Source organism: Macrobrachium nipponense, chromosome 6 (genome assembly GCF_015104395.2).
Source record: "Macrobrachium nipponense isolate FS-2020 chromosome 6, ASM1510439v2, whole genome shotgun sequence".
In the NCBI taxonomy this organism is placed as follows: Eukaryota; Metazoa; Arthropoda; class Malacostraca; order Decapoda; family Palaemonidae; genus Macrobrachium; species Macrobrachium nipponense.
Genome location: NC_061108.1, coordinates 27,902,065 through 27,921,242, shown reverse-complemented (window position 1 = coordinate 27,921,242; position 19,178 = coordinate 27,902,065). Strand labels below are relative to the sequence as shown.

At 44.8% G+C, this 19,178-nt stretch overlaps 1 protein-coding gene across 1 annotated transcript in view; it reads left to right on the top strand.

Annotated features, from left to right (window-relative positions):
- Positions 1–18,486, top strand: part of LOC135216472 (ATP-binding cassette sub-family D member 1-like) — a 73,645-nt gene extending 55,159 nt beyond the window's left edge. The window contains exons 2-4 of the mRNA XM_064251841.1: positions 7,153–7,325; positions 17,926–17,966; positions 18,243–18,486. Coding sequence (XP_064107911.1) covers positions 7,153–7,325; positions 17,926–17,966; positions 18,243–18,486 — 458 coding nt within the window. The remainder of the gene's footprint in view (positions 1–7,152; positions 7,326–17,925; positions 17,967–18,242) is intronic.
- Positions 18,487–19,178: the final 692 nt, after the last annotated feature.

Here is a 19,178-nt window from a genome sequence, read left to right as displayed (position 1 = left end):
CCGCTAGCGGGCAGGGTGGGCACTACAGAGTGGTCGGTTTGCTTGCCTACTATATCCTTATATCATCTCCCGCCGTTACACCGGAAGGAGCTTACCCTTGACCTACGCACTCTTCTAGTAAACGGGTGGAGAGACGTTGTTTTATTTCTGTTATTTTAAGATATATACCCTAATTCTAAGATATTTACAATGAATTGTGTGTTATAATTATTATTTTATCAACCATCCCCGCCTCTTTCCGTCGTGGTTTCCAGGTTACCACCACCCCCTCTTTCCTAGTTGGTTGATTTCTTGTGCCTCCGCCATCGGCGGAGCCATAGCCTATCTTCCAACCTGGTTACCGAACCACACGTATTTTGGCGGGGCTCTGGTTTTATCTAACTTATCGCTCCGGCACCAGCTGGAGCATATGTTAGGCTGTAACGTGTTTACTTGGTACTCATGCTACTTTTTCACTTACAGGCTACCAACTGCCAGGTCCCAGCTTGTAATGCGACGCTTTACGACCCCTGTGGACATGACGAGTGCAGGTCCCATGCCCCTTGTGCCACGTCGTTCAACGAGTTGATCGTCTGGCACCCTGAGGGGCCTGCGCTATATGCTACGACCTAGTCGGTCAGCTGGGAGATTGGGTGTAAGTCCATTATAGACTTACTTGATGATTTTACTAACAACCTTCTAGTCGTAAGTTTGTTAACCTCTTTCCACAACTGGCAGCTAATCTCACCTTTCTTTCAGGCTAGCGGCGTGAGGGAAGTCGCCCTCGCCACCCTGAAAGCGTGTGGGCGGCTTTGGGAAAAACGCCGCCAAGGGCCAGCCTACATTTTGGATAGGAAGCTGGCCATCCAGATCTTCCCCGCGGGCAAGTCGACGGGTTTACTTCGACCCCTCGTCCGCTGCCCCACTGATGTAGCCTCCATTCAGCAAGAAGAACTCCAGCAATCGTTTGGGGTCGTAGCCTCACATAGTCGGTTCCGGACGTCGCTGCCCTGGCCGGACCTTAACCTAGAGCCCATGGCCGGTAGGTGGTGAGGTATTTGTTGGTTGAGGTTGGTATGTCGGGACGGGCCCAAGGTCTTCCTTGGGTGCTCCTGGATCTTCTCCTGACCTGTCCCCACTCTTCTTGCGCCGCTTCTTTCCAAGGCTTTGTGGGAAAAAAAAATCTGAGATCCTAGTCGCTCTCGCTCTCCAGCTCTCTCTGTAACCTCCTAAGGAGAAGGGAAAGAGAGAACCCGAGACCTTGTCTAAGTCGACTTCTAGGAATCGTCTTCGTCTTCTTCGCTAAGAAGTCGTCGACTTCCTATGCCGATGCGGTGAAGACAAAGCCGGGTCTCTTCCCAATCGAAGAGCTCCAGAAGCAAGGCTTCGAAGGAGAAGGCTCGCACTCCCAGCCCACCGAGTCACTGCCTTCTTCCGCCTCCTGCTGCTTCCACTCCGCTATGCCGGTAAGGGGTAGCAAGCACCAGCACCTGCGATCCCTCTACTGTCTTCAGCAGGGGTGATGGAACAGGTGGGCGTGCTAGTAGGCTCCCAAATTTCCGCACTGGGAACGCGGGGTTCGAGCAGATGTTTGCCCAACTGTCAAACAGTCTGTCTCAAACTGGACAGTCGAATCCAGGATCTCTCTAATAGAATTGAGAGAGGAATGAGGACCGAGTAGCTGGGCTAGCTCAGGCTCCTCCCCCAGTCTCCCCTTGCATCTAGCACGGGGATTCTTCAAACTCCCACCTTATGACTCCTTGCCAGCTTTCTCTATGGAGAACCCATGGAGAGTAGCGCCTACGCCTCCATTCAAGGACGGAATGATTTTCTATCGAGGATGTGGAACTCAGAAGGATTGAGGACTTCGAGTTCTACCCTCGGGTCTGTCGCAGCCTTTCATCGGGTATGCTAGGCTGACGCCAACGGCTCTCACGACCGAGAGACACAAATCTAAGGAAGTCAGTTCTTTAGCAGTAGAGATCACGCCCAGCTTGGGAATGGGTTCACTGCCTTGAGGATTGGGAGTGTACTAACACTAGACTCCAAGGCCTACAAGATCCCTTCACTATTTTCGCGACGGAAGAGGACGTCTCTCTTCCGTTCGCGCCACGAATTGGTGGAGAAGTCTCTTCAGGTGCAGTCCTCAAGGATGAGCCCATTCCACAGTTTTGAGGGAGGCGGAGTCTACTTCTCCTCGCTTCCCTTTCCCCCCCCCCCCCGCCTTCGAGAATTGTGGGAAAACCTGTCCAGCTACATTCACGCTGGGTAAACTCAAGCCGGACTGCGCCATGGACCAGTTCGGTGAAAAGTTACCTAGGCTGCCGGATTCCCTAATCCAGGCAGAGTTCGATGCGCGGACTAGGTTTGGCAGGTCCCTCAATTCCCTCATCATCACTGAAATGGCTGCCCTTTCCTACGCTTCGGACCGCTGTTCAAGATTCTGGCGAAATCTCAGTTTCAGACGTTCTGACGGACGCCTTTGACTTCTTCCAGGCTAGGAGGAACTGCCGGAAGCATGTCCTACAAGAGTGCACAATCAGGCATGAGCCTAATAGACTCTTGGCTGCAAGCATGTGGGAGCGGATCTCTTCCCAGAGTCCGCAGTGAACGAGGTCCACCACGAAGCTGCTAGACTCAACCAGAGCCTTAGAGCTAGGTGGGGTATTTCCTCAAAGAGGAAACAGGAATCCGTTCCCACTGCTGGCAAGAAACCAAAGAAGGCTGGTAAGAGGTTCCAGCCTTATAAAAGACTCCAAACAACAGCAGCAATTTGTGCAGGCAGCCCAGTTACCCAACAGGGACAACCTTCCACCTCTAAACAGAACCAACCTTTCCTCCTGGTGCCCCAACAATCTCAACCATCCACTTCCTACGCTATCTCGCCGGCCTTCAACCCTGCCTATGAGGCTCAAGGCTACTCTCAACCGAGAGGTAGGGCGAGAGGTTACTTTCGCAGCGTGGCGCAGGAAGGGGCACGAGGAGTAGACAGTTCAGAGGAGGGCGTGGTGGCCAACCCGCCCATCAGCAATGAGGCTCCCCAGGTAGGAGGGAGGCTGTTCCTCTTCCGCCACAGGTGGGGTTCAGCAATGGGGCACAGAGCATAGTGTCCAAAGGATTAGGCTGGAGTTGGATCAAAGATCCCCCTCCAATCAAATCTTTCATCAGGTACCGTCAAAGAATTGATAGATTAGCGCTGGAAGAACTCCTTCAGAAAGGAGCTATTGCGAGAGTCAAACATCTAAAATTTCAAGGGCGCTTATTCAGCGTGCCAAAGAAAGGCTCAACAAAAAGAAGGGTAATCTTAGACTTGTCAAAGCTAAACTCTTTCATTCGCTGCGACAAGTTCAAGATGCTTACCCTCTCGCAGTAAGGACCTTACTGCCGCGTGGAGCCGTCACATGCTCCATCGATCTTACAGACGCATACTATCATATCCCTATAGCCAGACACTTCCGCCCATTCCTAGGATTCAGGCTAGGGAATCAGACATTCTCATTCAAAGTGATGCCCTTCGGTCTGAATGTAGCCCCCAGGGTATTCACAAAGATAGCAGAAGTGGTTGTACAACAATTGAGAGCTCAGGGAATAATGGTAGCGGCATACCTCGACGATTGGTTGATCTGGGCACCAACAGTCGAGGAATGTCTCGAAGCTACCAAAAAGGTAGTTCACTTTCTGGAACATCTGGGGTTCCAGATAAACAAAACGAAATCCAGACTTACTCCGGAATCTCGTTTTCAGTGGCTAGGAATCCAATGGGATTTGTCTTTCCCACAATCTATCAATTCCAGTGGCCAAACGGAAGGAAATAGCAAAATCTGTCAGGCAATTCCTCAAATGCAAACAAACGTCAAGAAGAAACCAGGAGAGAATCCTAGGTCTCTTCAGTTTGCTTCGGTAACAGATATCCTTCTGAAAGCAAGGCTGAAAGATATAAATCGAATTTGGCAGTCAAAGCAAACTCCAAATATCGAGACAAGTTGTCAGTAATTCCACAGATCCTTCGCAACCAACTACGGCCTTGGTCAAAAGTAAAGAACTTAGCCAAGAAAGTACCCTTCAAATATCCCCTCCCAGTGCTAACCATTCACACGGACGCATCCCTGCCTCCGGTGGGGGGGATACTCTCAGTTCAAACAGGTTCAGGGGACTTGGTCAGTTCAATTTCGCCAGCTCCACATAAACGTGTGGAAGCAATGGCAGTATTTCTTACTCTGAAGAGACTGCTTCCCCCGAAGAAGTCTCATCTAAGGCTAGTTTTTGGACAGTGCAGTGGTAGTTCATTGCATCAGAGGAGGGTCCAATCCAAACATGTGAACCATGTCATGATAGCCATCTTTGCATTGGCAAACAAACAAAATGGGCAAATCATCTGTCTGCCACTCACCTGGCAGGAGTAAGAAATGTGATAGCAGACGCTCTGTCCCGGTCAGTTCCTCTGGAATCGAGTGGTCTCTGGACGTCGGGTCATTCCAGTGGGTAAGCCGGAGAGTCCCAGGTCTCCAAGTGGATCTCTTCGCCTCACAAGCGAACCACAAGCTCCCTTGCTATGTGCCGGCCCCCAACCTGGACCCTCTGGCTTATGCCACGGACGCCCTGTCGTTAGATTGGAATCAGTGGAGGAGAATTTAGTTTTTCCTCCAGTGAATCTTCTCTTGAAAGTCCTAGACAAACTAAGGTCTTTCAAAGGGATAGTAGCTCTGATTGCACCGGACTGGCCCAAGAGCAACTGGTATCCTCTTCTCTTGGAATTGGGTCTCCGACCTCAACGGATCCCCAATCCCAAACTGTCACAATCAGTACAAATGAGGACTGTGTTCGCTTCCTCAGGAACTCTCCAGACCCTAACTTTATGGACTTCATGAAGTTTGCGGCTAATAAAGATGCTGACATTGATCCACAGAATATTCTCTTCCTAGAATCAGATAAGGGAGAGTCAACCATTAGACAATATGACTCAGCTGTTAAAAAATTAGCATCTTTCTTGAGAGAATCGAACACCTACAACCATGACAGTTAATTTGGCTATATCCTTTTTCAGATCCTTATTTGAAAAAGGTTTAGCTGCTAGCACGATTACCACTCATATCGGCTTTGAAGAAAATCTTTCAAGTAGGTTTCAGATAGATTTGACTGAATCTTATTTCACATCTATCCCTAAAGCCTGTGCTAGACTTAGACCTTCCCAGAGGCCTACTACAGTTTCATGGTTCTTAAATGACGTCCTCAAACTAGCTTCAGATACTGACAACTCATCTTGTACATTCATAATGCTCCTGAGGAAGGACATTATTCTTATTAAGCCTAGCCTCAGGAGCTAGAATTTCAGAACTGTCGGCTCTATCCAGGGATGCGGGTCATGTGGAATTCCTCCCATCAGGAGAAGTTCTACTTGCTCCGGATCGTAGCTTTTTAGCCAAAAATGAAGATCCTCTTGCAAGGTGGGCCCCTTGGAAGGTTATCCCACTTCCGCAGGATCCTTCTCTCTGCCCAGTATCAACTCTTAGAGCCTTTCTATCTCGTACTTCTTCTAGATCCTCAGGTGCTCTCTTCATGAGAGAAAAAGGTGGTACTTTATCAGTTAAAGGCATTAGGCAGCAAATCCTTTACTTTATTAAACAAGCCAACCCTGAGTCATTCCCAAAGCACATGATATAGGGGAGTAGCCACCTCAATTAATTATTTCCAACATATGAATTTTGAGGATCTTAGAAAGTATACTGGATGGAAATCCCCGACAGTCTTTAAACGGCATTATTTAAAGTCCTTGGAATCTTTAAAGTTTTCAGCAGTAGCAGCGGGAAACATAGTTTCCCCTGATACTGTTTAGTAGTTGTAGTATAGAATCCAGGTCTCCTTTCTACCTACATAAACCAACATGCCTCACCCTATCGTCAGGCTACTCAACATCATAGCCTTAGCCGTTGTATCATATAGTGGTTTGTCCCTTATTTTTTTGCTAGGGACATCCACATTTGTACTGATAATGTACTTCAGTGTACCTACCCTTATTTTTATGCTAGGGTAGGACACAATATGTTTGTATATATTCACCATTTTATGTTAATGATGAACTTCAGTCACAATGTGTTTGTATATATTTTGAAATAATGTATTGATGATGGATTTCAGTGTACCTACCTTATTTTTATGCTAGGGTAGGACACATGGTGTAATATATTTTGAAATTTTGTATTTTGTTAAGTAAATCCCAATTTTTCCTTATTTTACATGCATCTTTGTAATTTACTTTAATTACCATTTAAGTACTTTAAGTTTACTAACATTTTATTATTTTACTGTTAAAATAAGTTAGTTTAAGTGCTTAATTTGTATGCTGTAATTGATTTACTTATATTATATCCATCATTTTTAATTGTTTTTCATTGTTCCTTTTTCCATCTTGTCTGTTTCTCTGGTACTCTTTCATAGGCCGACACGAGCTGAGCCCAGAAAAGGGATTTGTTTTGACGAAGGAAAAATCTATTTCTGGGTGATTGGCTCGTGTCGCCCTATGAAACCCCCCCTTTTTTGATAGTTTGTTTTCCCCCCCTTGCAGGACAAGATGTATTTAACTGTTTTATTTAAGGATGTCCGCTAGGGGCGCTGCTGTCCGTGGCGTCCTCTAGTAGTAGTAGTAGAGGCTGCATCGCCCGTTGGTATCAGCTCTCTCTTGGGGGGATTCTGACAGGAAGTTCTAATTGGTGTTTGGCTCGTGGTAGTGTTCCACACTCGCCCCTTTATCATACCGACACTTCTTTTTAAGAGTGAGCGAGTCAGTTTTACTGACATTTTCTTAATTTTGTTTTTCTCTGGTAATTTTAGGCTAATTTTACCTAGAAAGAATGATATTAAGGATACTTTCATAGGGCGACACGAGCCAATCACCCAGAAATAGATTTTTCCTTCGTCAAAATCCCTTTATTACCCCATCCATTAGGGGTTAATGAGTCTTAAAACTGCATTTTCTGTAGAAATTGCTTCATATCTACTCTTTCCACAAGACTCGGTGTCTGGCACAATACCTATTAAGTCAGTTTGTTTTTGTAAATTAGCCCCTTCATAAAGGCTCAGATGTTTAGTCTTCCATTAAACAATAGTATGTCATATGAAGCCTAGAAGACTGTTTTAAGAATTGAATTATGTATTCTAATGTTACTCTTTTTACAGGACCAGCTCTAGGGACTTTAGTTGTGATCATCACAGGGAGAATTTTACGGCGTGTGTCACCTAAGTTTGGAATGTTGGTTGCAGAAGAAGCTCATCGAAAAGGTTATCTTCGTGCCATACATTCTCGAATCATTACAAATGCGGAAGAAATTGCATTCTATGGAGGCCATAAGGTTAGTAGCAATACTGTTTTTGTTGGTCTGAATTTTAATCTTGTTTATTTGACAAAAGAGGGCTGAATAGTTGCCAAAGCAGTAAAAGTAACGTAACAATCGAGAGAGAAAACTTATCCTTTTCTTCTACCAATTTCTCTTATTCATTGACTTGTTTGATCATGAGTACCGCATGCATTTTAGTTAAAACTTTATGCTGGGCCCATTTTTTTTTTTTTTTAGTGATTTATGTTTTTTTTTAAATGTTATGTAACTTATGTTACTGCATTAACCCTTAATCCTTACAGTACAGGCAGTCCCTGATTATCGGCAGAGGGGGTTCTGTTCTTGGCAGAGTGTTGATAAGGGAAAACCGCCATTAACCGAAATTTGGTGATTTATGACAATACAGGCAGTCCCCGGGTTACAACGGGGATTCTGTTCTTGAGACGCGTTGTAAGCCAAAAATCGTCGTAAGCCGGAACATCGTCAAAAATCCTAAGAAAACCTTACTTTTAATGCTTTGGGTGCATTAAAAACTATGTAAACTGCATTCTGATTGCCTTTTTCATAAAAAAAAAAAACCCTTCAAATATTGGTTATTTTTCATTTTTGGAGTCATATTTCTTCTGCCAGATCAGCGTTGTAGGCCCCGTAATCCTGGAACATGTCGTAAAACTGGAAATAATTTCTGATAAATGTAACTGAAAAGCGGTGTAACCTCGGAACATCGTAAGCTGAACCCGTCATAAGCCGGGGACTGCCTATAACTGGTTAATGGCACCTCCTTTAGGTATGTTATAGTGCCATAACTCTATTATTGGCACCGTGCCGATAACCGGAACTCTGCACGTTATGGCACCATAAATTGCTGGTCTAACCCCATAAAACTGCATCGCCATTAACCCTTTAACGCCGAAGGGGTATAATAAAAATCGTCTCCTGTATGCTGAGGGGGTCTCGGAGTGAGCACCGAAGCGAAAAAAATTTTTTTTTTCAAAAAATCACAGCGCGCTTAGTTTTCAAGATTAAGAGTTCATTTTTGGCTCCTTTTTTTGTCATTGCCTGAAGTTTAGTATGCAACCATCAGAAATGAAAAAAAAAATCATTATCATATATAAATAATGCGATATATGATAGCGCAAAAACAAAATTTCATATATAATTGTATTCAAATCATGCTCTGAGCAAAACGGTTGAAGCTAACGAGTTACTTTTTATTTTGTTGTATTATACACTAAATTGCGATCATTTTGGTATATAACACATTGTAAAACGATCAAAGCAACACAGAGAAAATATTATCACAAAAAGATGCATGAATTCGTAACGCACGGAAGTAAAAAAATGTTTTTTTCAAAAATTCACCATAAGTCTAAATATTGTTCTAGAGACTTCCAATTTGTTTCAAAATGAAGATAAATGATTGAATATTACTATACTGTAAGTGTTTTAGCTTACAATTGCAGTTTTCAACCATTTTGGACGAGTTAAAGTTGACCGAATGTCAAATTTTTTAAATATATTTTTTATATGCAAATATTTCAAAAATGACAAAAGTTAAAACCTTCAATTATTTTTTGTTGTATTCTACATGAAATTGCGCACATTTTCATATATAAAACTCTATGAAACGCCTAATATGAAATGGAGCAAATATTATGAGAATGCGACGTACGCATTTCAGAGATTTGTGGCGGAGAATCCGCGTGCGGAGGGAAGGAAAGTTTTTTTTTTAAATTCACCATAAATCTAAATATTGTGCTAAAGACTTCGAATTTGTTTCAAAATGAAGATAAATGACTGAATATTACTAGACTGTAAGAGTTTTAGCTTACAATTGTGTTTTTCGACCATTTCGGTAGAGTCAAAGTTGACCGAATGTGATTTTTTTTCTATTTATCGTGATTTATATGCAAATATTTCGAAAAAGAGAAAAGCTACAACCTTCAATTATTTTTTGTTGTATTCTACATGAAATTGCACACATTTTCATATATAAAACTGTATGTAACGGCTAATTTAAAAGGGTGCAAACATTACGACAATTGGACGAAAAAATATATGATTTTTTTTGGAAGAGTTACCATGCGGACATAAGGAAATTTTTTTTTTTTTCATAAATTCACCATAAATCAGAATATTGTGCTAGAGACTTCCAATTTGTTGCAAAATGAAGGTAAATGATTGAATATTACTAGAATATAAGAGTTTTAGCTTACAATTGCATTTTTTTACCATTTTGGTAGTCAAAGTTGACCGAAGGTTGAAATTTTTGCACTTATCGTTATTTATATGAAAATATTTCAAAACTGATAAAAGCTACAACCATGGGTTATTTTTAATTGTATTGTGTATGAAATTACATACATTTCCATATATAATACTTTATGTAACGGCTAATTTAAAATGGTGCAAACATTACGACAATCGGACAAAAAAATTTATGATTTTTTCGGAAGAGTTACCGCACAGACGTAAGGAAAAAGTTTATTTCATAAATTCACCATAAATCAAAATATTGTGCTAGAGACTTCAAATTTGTTGCAAAAGGAAGGTAAATGATTGAATATTACTAGAATATAAGAGTTTTAGCTTTCAATTGCGTTTTTCGACCATTTCGGTAGAGTCAAAGTTTTGGCACTTATCGTTATTTATATGAAAATATTTCAAAACTCATAACAGCTACAATCATGAGTATTTTTTTTGTTATATTCTACATAAATTGCGCACATTTTCATATATAATACTCCATGTAACGGCTAATTTAAAATGGTGCAAAAATTATGTCAAAGTGACGAAATAATTTCCGAGATGTGTCACTGATACTTTTTAGTGCGATAAGAAAGAAATTCGTGCTTGCGCACCTGCGTAACGATTGTAAACAAAACAACACCTTAATCCGTGAGCTCCCAGCATCCCCGAAGGCGGGTGATTCAAAAGTTTTCGCCTGGTAGGCGTATAAGTATTTTTCCGCGAATTAAAAAAAAAACACTTTTTATCGACGTACCATACGTCCAATCGGCACCCGACAGACAATGTATGTCGACGTTTAATACGTCCAATCGGCGTTAAAGGGTCAACTAAGGCCACCGATAATGGGGTACTGCCTGTACTATATACAGTACTATTATACATATATACAAATACATGCAGTCAACCCTGTGAGAGCTACAAGTTTTGTGTGGTTAACTTTTTTTTTTTAATCTAAAAGTGAACCGAGACAATTAAACTTGGCTTTAGTCATCTTTTGTGGTCTGTATTTGGCTTGTGGTAAACAGTAATAGTACATATACATTAATTTGTTAGAAGTTGTGAATTAAATTTTTAAGGTACAATTTTTGTTTGTGTTATGATCAAGGAGATCATCGCCTGGTAGGCCATCGAGAAATTCGATATTTGTCAGGGCCTTCCTGTTCGACTCAGCCTAGGTCAGAGGATCAACGTCCCTTTCGCTCTCGTTCCTTTAGGCCAAGGGGCCCAAGGGGCAGAGGTAAAGGAGGGCGTCGGTAGGTTAGGCATCTCTCCCTCTCCTGTGGCACGGAGGGGGTTGCCTAGCGGGCCATAGGGCCAAGTGGCAGAGTTATGGGTCGGAGAAGTGGGTAGTAGATGTCCTTTGGGTGGGGTACCTACTGCCATTGGATTTCTCTCCTCCTCTGTCGGACAAACCGCAGCTCAGGAAGGCATATCCTCCAGATTTGCTTAAGTTCTTGGCTCTTTGCGAGGAGGTGCAGAAGATGCTGGACAAGGATGCGATAGAGGAAGTGGTGCATCCGTCTTTGGGGTTTTACAGTCACATCATCTTGGTGCTCAAGGCGTTGGGAGGATGGAGACCTGTGATCGACTTATCCACCTTGAATCACTTCATTAGGAAGACATGGTTCAAGATGGAGATCCCGTGTTCGGTGTTGGCAGCTGTGAGGGAAGGCGACTTCATGTTGTCGATAGACTTAAGGAACGCATATACTTCCAAATCCCTGTACATCCGCTGGCCAGGAAGTTCCTTTGCTTCTCTCTTTGGGACAAGGTCTTCAAGTTCAAAGTCCTGTGCTTTGGGCTTACAGCCCCTCAAGTGTTCACAAGGGTCTCTTTCTTGTATCAAGTTGGGCCCATGCTCAGGGGATCCGTTTGCTGAGGTACCTTGACTATTAGTTGGTCTTGGCAGTTTCCAGGGAAAGATGGTGCAGGACAGGGATCGTCTACTTTGGTTCTGTCTGGAACTGGGCATCGTAGCCAACTAGGAAAAGTTGAACCTCGTACCCGGTCAAAGGATTCTCTACCTGGGCATGGTCATCAATACGACAGTGGAAAAAGTTTCCCCGTCGGATCAGAGATTGAGATAAGAGAAGTTGCGGGTGGTGGCGCGTAACTTCCTGTTGAAACCACATCAGTCAGCTCATCAGTCGCAGGTTCTTCTGGTCCCTCATGGGTGTCTTCTTCTTCGGTCTCTGCGATGGAGACTGGGAGGATTCTGGTCTCCGGTGGGGACTCACCCTTGTTAATGGTTTCTCTGTCGAGGGGAAGTGAGAGAAGACCTACGTTGGTGGTTGGATGACCAGAATCTTTCGAAGGGTGTCCCTCTGCGTTCTCTTCCACCGGACTTCCTTCTGTTCTCAGATGCCTCCCTCGCAGGTTGGGCAGCCTCATGTAGGCGGCCTCATTGCTTCAGGTGTTTATAGGACAAGCAGCAACATATCAACTTCTTGGAGTTGAAGGCAGCCTTTCTGGGTCTGAAGGAGTTTCGGGAGAAGGTAGAAGGTCATTCTGTCATTCTCATGTCGGACAACACAGCGGTGGTAGCCTATGTGAACAAACACGGAAGCCTGGTTTCTAGTCAGCTTCATGCCTTGACCGTCGAGGTTCACCAGTGGGCAGTCAGCAATTAGGTAGAGCTCTCAGCCAGGTATATCCCAGGCAAACAGAATGTGGTCGCAGACAAACTTAGTCGTCGGGATCAGATCCTAGGCACAGAGTAGCCCCTTCATCAAGTGGTAGCAGACAAACTTTTCTAGGTTTTGGGTAGACCCATGTTGGACCTTTTTGCAACTTGCTTCAACAGGAAGCTGGAGATATTCTGTTCAATGGTCCCAGATCCTTTAGCATTAGCAGAGGACACATTCCAACATCCCTGGGACAACCTGAAGGTGTATGCCTTCCCTTTGTTTTGTTTAATCCGTCAAGTTCTGAACAGGCTAATGAGTTCACAGGGTCTCAGGATGACTTTGGAAGCCCCTCTGTGGCCTCAGGCGGAATGGTTCCCAGATCTGCTGTCGTTGTTGTCAGAGGTTCTGAGGGAGATTCCCCCTTGGCAACATCTGTGTCAGCCCCATGCGGAAATGTTCCACCAGTCAGTAGAATCCCTGTCTCTTCACGGTTCAAGGCTATCAAGTATCTCCTCTGAGCGAGAGGCATTTCTCAGAAGGACAGCTGGGCATATGTCCAGCAGTCTCAGAAAGTCGACCTCCGCGGTTTACCAAAGCAAATGGGCGATTTTCTGTGATTGGTGTCGTTACGGCTTTTTTCTCCACTCACAACTTCTATTCAGCGAATAGCATACTTTAACCTTCCTCAGAGACGAGAAACGTTTATCCGTTTCTGCCATTAGAGGCTACAGGGCGGCCCTGAGTTTGGCGTTACACCTTATAGGTATCGACATCTCTTCCTGGGAACTTTCCTTGCTAGTTAAGGGGTTTGAACAGTCGAGTTCTCCTAGAGAGCTCAAGCCTCAGACGTGGGATGTTTCCTTGTTTCTCAAGAGCTTCACTAAGAGTCCATATTAGCCCTTGTGTTGCTCATCTGACAGGAACTAGGCATCTTCCAAGAGGGTAGGAGAGCTCCACAATCTGAGCTCGGAGGTGAAGCACACGAGGGGTTGGGGGTTGTTGTCCTTTGAATTTGTCCCGGAATTTGTGGCCAAGACCCAAAATCCCTCTGTGCACGATGACAGGTTCACTTCGTTGTCCATTCCATCACTGAATGACTTGTGGGCGATGATGCTCAGGAGCTTTCGTTGTGCCCTGTCTGGGTCCTGCCCTGCGTTGCTATCTTAAAAGGACTCGGCACCTTAGACAGGCTGCCGCAGACTTTTTGTTAGCTCAGGTTGTACAAGAAAGAGGTGTCTAGGAATACTATATCTTTTTGGATACGGGAAGCCATCAGACAGGCATACTTGTCTCATGATGATTCTACCATCACGTCTGTGCAGGCTAGAGCACATGACGTTAGGGGTATTGGTCCCTCTCTGGCTTTCAAAAAGAACTTGGCTGTACATAGAGTGCTGAGCTCTGGTACTTGGTTACGCCAGTCCATGTTCATCTCTTTCTATCTTAAGGATGTTGCCCGCAGATCTGCGGACACGTTTTCCCTGGGTACTGTGGTGGCTGCCCAACAGGTTGTGTAACTCATAGTTGCCCCCTAACAGGGCACTTTTGTATCTTACCTAAGATGATAATGTGGATGAGAGAATGAGTGAATTGGCTGGTCTCCTTCTTTCTCTTGTACTTTTCCTTCTTCCTTCAGTTGGGTTAAGGAATAGACGTGTTATTCGCTGGACTGGTCTGATACAATGAGTAAGGTGGTCATACTGATAGTGTGGTCGCTTAACATGCAAATGTCAAACCCTCTATTCAGTAGCATATGCTCCACTCCTTGGCAAGGAGTTGAGAGTAGCACAAACCCTGGTGTGTTGGTTTGCTATTAGACATTCAAAGTTTCTCTTTGGTTCCCTATACAATGGTTTTCCCATATATCATTGTACGTCGCTCAGGGTCTGAGTGGTTAGATATCAATTTATCTAGCTTCTCAACGGGCATCAGTTCCTCTCCAGAAGTCATTTCTTCTGGAAGCTGGACTGGTGGGTAGGCCCCCAGCTGGTTTAGGATGTCTTGTACCTCCCTCCAAGTATGAGTCTATCCTATTGTTAAGACCGGTGGTTTGTTCGCATATGAACAAATTACAAATTTTCTAAGACAATTTGTATTTTTCATAGCTACAAACCAGAGGTCTTAACATTATACTTCCCGACTCAAGCCGCCCCTCTGTGTGTTAAGACATCCTGAATTGGGAAAGACTGACGCGTTGTTGTAGGTGAGTGGTCTTCGACCATTCTTCACCCGATCTACGCATGCGTTGCCAGATATCACATGATTCCTTGCTTTCATCTGTTTTTGAACCGGATCCAGCTAGGAGCTAGAAATTATTCAATTGTTAAGACCTCAGGTTTGTAGCTATGAAAAATACAAATTGTCTTAGTAAATTTGTCATTGTTCCGATATGAATACAAACCATCGGTCTATTAACATAGGAATGTAACTTGCGGCAGATGGAACCGGCCGTAAGCTTTGAACAAGGGAGTTCGGTTGTCCGACAGTCCGCGCACCACGCGACTGGGAGGTGAAGATCCACTTTGCTTTTGGCCGTGCTGGTTGACAGACGTGTTCTCCACCTCTCTCTGCCCGCCTTTCGCCGTATGCTTTGTGTCTTCGCAAACTTGGTTTGCTTTTTGTGTGCATTAAAGCACTGTAAGTACGTGTGCTTTTGTATTTTATCATTAATTGTGATATGGATTCCCGTGAGCTGGAGACGTCCCCACGCCCCTCCATCAGCCGCAGAGTTTGCCCTGGTGTGGAGGGCTGTAAGTGTGGGGCCTTCCGCTCCTTCCCAGAAGTGAATCCTCATGAATTGTGTGCTCGGTGCCGAGGGCGTAGAGGAGGGGGCGAGGTACCCCGACATCCAACTGTACTCGGGGTCTTCCGTTCGTTCGGGGTGGGGCTTGTCCCCCCCCCCACCCCGTGTGAGGGGGAACCCCTCCTACTAACCCAACCTTTGCCTCCTCCTGCTGCGGGCGACGACCTCGGCCAGGTATGGTTCTCGCTGGGCCTCAAGGGGACACCGAGCGTTTGGGGGCTGTTGCATCACCTGGCGGGTGCTGCTCCGGTCACTCAAGGCCCGATGACCACCACCACCACCGCCGTCTCGACCCCGGGGTATGCCGCCCCTCTTCACCTGGTGTACACCCAGCATGTCACTACTGTAACACCCTCAGCTGCGGTGCAGGCCCTGATTGCTGGTTTCCTGAGGAGGGTTGTGCCACCGCCACCCATGTTCGCCGCTCTCGCCTCAACCCCTGACTTTCGGTGCCCAAGAGTTTGCCCCTGGACCTTCCACCTGTACCCAGGATGTCACTGACCGCTGTTCCGCCTCCTGCTGTACCTGACGTTCCTCGTGCCTGCCGCTCCTGTCGTGCCAGCCGTGCCTGGACCAGACCCTGCCGATATCGTTCCTGCCCGTGGTGTTGCTGCCCCAGTCGCGGGTCCTTCCGGACAGGTGCAGCCGGGCCGTGTTGCTTCAGCAATAGCCCCGGCTCCGTCCTGGATGGAGGACCTGACGTCTCTCGTGAGGAAGCTGACGAAGAAGAAGAGGAAGAGGAGGAAGGTGTCGTCATTGTCTTCGTCGTCTTCTTTGTCGTTGCCTGCTGCCGCCTCTTCCCCTTCGACTTCCAAGGCTTCTAAGCTGAGGAAGAAGAAGGCTGCCTCCTCCCCCCCTAAGAAGTCTCCTTCAGGAACTTCTAAGGGCCCGTCTCACTCCGGTGGGACGGGGGGTTCTTCCGCTTGTCCTCCCGCTCCTTCGGGAGCGGGGCCCGTCTCTCCTTCCGCAAGGAAGAAGAAGACGGGGACCAGAGGGGTACCGGCTAACACCGGTACTTCCTCACCTGGTGCTAGGGGTTCTGCCGCTACACTAGGATCCGGCTCGGCCTCTCATTCGTGAGAGGTACCGAGTGTACGGTCACCTGCGGGTGACCGTACAGCCAAGGCTCAGGCTTCCGAGTTCACTCAGCGCCAGGACCGAGGCACAGAGCGGAAGACTGGCGAGGGTCGCTCAGGTTACTCCCGCCAGGCCAGCGATTGCTCTCGTAGCGATCCGCAGGTTACCAGGGTTGACACGACGGTTGCAGACCAGCCGCGGGCTGAGGCTAGGAAGAGGTCCCCACGATCGCAGGTCCCCTCTTAACGAGAGAATGCCTTGATGAAGTCATCGGGCTTCAGCACGGCATATCATTCCCGTGCTGAAGGCTTGTGACGGGCAAGAGGGCTCTCGAACTGGGGAATTCCTTTTCCTCAGTTTTACTCTAAATTTCTCTCATTCTTTTTCTATTACTTCTTATTGCATATTCCTCCTCCATAATTATCAGCTGTCTCCAACCTTGCTGTTAAAACTCTCTTACCCATTTCACTGTCCAGGTTTTTTAGAGGAGACATTGTATCCAGGATCGGTTTTTATTTCAAAATCAATTGTGGGAGCTGTGGTGGTCTTGCCAACTGCCCGAAAATGTTTGGACACCTAGGAGTGTCAGTATTCCCATACTGGCACGCGGAACTATCTCGTAGGAAAATTTGGCCTTTGGATTCCAGGGGTTGGCCGGTTTCATAGAGATAGGACTCTCGGCATTCTGTCCGGTTTGCCTGCTACTGTGATTAGAGTGGGGATGATTGTAATCTTGAAATGCTCTCATCCCATCAAGCTGGGGTTTGGCATACACTTAAGCCCACTCTAATCATAGTGTACCATCCCTTTTGTGGTAGGTAGGGAGTGGACATTTGGTAAGCAGCTTTCGCAGGTGTCATTGGTGGAGAAATTAATTCCAGGAAAGGCTAACGGTGTCTTCTTTGGAATTTCAGACAGTCTAAATATTTTCTTTCCCTTAAACTTTATTTTTTTTCCATTGTTTTTTTTTTTCATTGTTATTTTGACCCCTTCCCTCCCCCCAAAAATAATTAATGAGTAAACCTAATGTTCCCTGTACCCCTGGATCAAATGGCGAACCCCAGACACTGTGGACGACTTCGGCTTGTTTAAATAAGGAAAGCTCTGTTGACAACCTCGGCAATAAAAAGGATTCCTCCAACAATACTTCTCTGACCAGTGTTGTTAAAGATAATTTATCGGCACTGGTGGAAAATAATTCTTGTAGTAACAGTAATACTTTACCCTCTGGTTCTGGCTCATTACCAGATACAACAAAAAATCTGAAAATTCTCCACTTAAAAAACATACCAATTGGTTGTAGCTATGACATAATTCATGAAGCCTTCTGTAGATTTGGGGCAATCAAAGAAATTTTAATGGAGCTTAATGGTAGTAAAGGCTTTTGGGAAGCTTGGGTATCATTTTCAAGTTTTGAGATTGCTTTAGAAGCAAATAAAAATTTAGAGAGCATAAGAATTGACAATTGTTTGATTTCTGGGGCTCTATGTGATAAAGCACCAAGACACCTAGAGGTATATAAACCAGAAGAATGGTTGGAAAAAGAAGTAGAGCATGGACTTCCAGAAGTAAGAACCCCCAAGCCCCCAACATGGATAATTGCATCTGGGAAGATAGAAAATTATAACTATTATAAGATGAGTAAATTTATACAAAAAAAAGTTGGTTTAATTAAAAGTAAGGATATTAGCAGATACGGTAAGCAATCTGTTGATTAATGCAAAATCAGATACTCAAGCTCACATGCTTTGTGGCATGAAGATTGCAGAAATTGATCCTATTAAGGATATTAAACCACATATGAGCTTCAGCTATGGTAAGGGAGTAGTTTTTGATAAAGATCTATATGAATTTTCAGAACCAGAAATTCTGGACATGTGCCCTGCTAATGTTTGAAAAGTAAGTAAGATCCCTCAAACAAGCATGGTAGTTTTAACATTTGAAACCCCTGTCATACAGTCATATAATTATTGAGAATGGAAAAGTACGTGTTCGAGAATATAAACCTAGGCCTTTACAATGCTTTAATTGTTTCAAGTATGGTCACCCTTCCTGGTACTGCAATAATATGAAGATCTGTATTAACTGTTCTTCGTTAGAACATGGCCAATGCAACAGAGATACAACCTGTGCAAACTGTAAAGATCATCATAAATCAAATGATAAAATTTGTAGAGAATACAAGAAAGAAGAAGCTGCCATCTTGAAAGCAAATGCTGAACATATTAGCGTAGGTTATGCAAAGCATTTACTCAATCGACAACATAATTTTGCTCACGCGGTTAAGATGCCACCAAAAGATTATAATCCACTACCCCTTACTACCACAGGGGGACCAGTGGTAGCACCTGGCCCATCAGGTGCATCTCCCTTAGTGGTAGTAGGCCCAGCCATCTTGGGTCAAGTGCTCAGCTTATAAAAAGCCAGAGCACAAACCTCCAGAGGGGTCAAGATGGTTTCCACCACACCAAAAGTAGTGTCACCGATAGGAGCATCTCTCCTAGAGAGGTAGTAGCCCAGCCTTCTGGGCCAAGTGCTCGAACTGTTGAAGATCTAGCACAATCCTCCAAGGAAGCCAATGTGGCTTCCACCACCTCAAATGTATTGTCTCAGGTAGAATCTCTACCTGATTTGATGGAGATTGGAAAACAAGATCTTCCAAAGAGGAAAAGGTCCCCATCCTCCTCACCTTCATCCAAATCAGGTAAGTGCCCTACTGCTCATGATCCCAAGGTTGACTTGTATAAAGATCACAGAAAGAAAGAAAAGAAGAGTGGTGGCCTAGTAAAGCCTTCCATCTCCAGGCCTTACATGGCTTCATCTGAAAAGTCCCAAAAGGCAAATGAGACAAAGAAAAATAATAACAAAAGATAATGTCTATTATCCAGTGGAATTGCAGAGGTCTAAGTACTAGCATTGAGCAAATAAAAACTTTAACCAGGGACTCGGACACGAAGGTAATTTGTCTACAGGAAACCAAGATCAGTGACAAACCATTTAATCCTGGACTCAATTATCATTTTTGTAGATCCCCTCCTTTGCAGGCTGCAAGAGCTCAAGGTGGTACAGGTTTTATTATTCACAAATCTGTAAAATTTGAAACAATCCTAC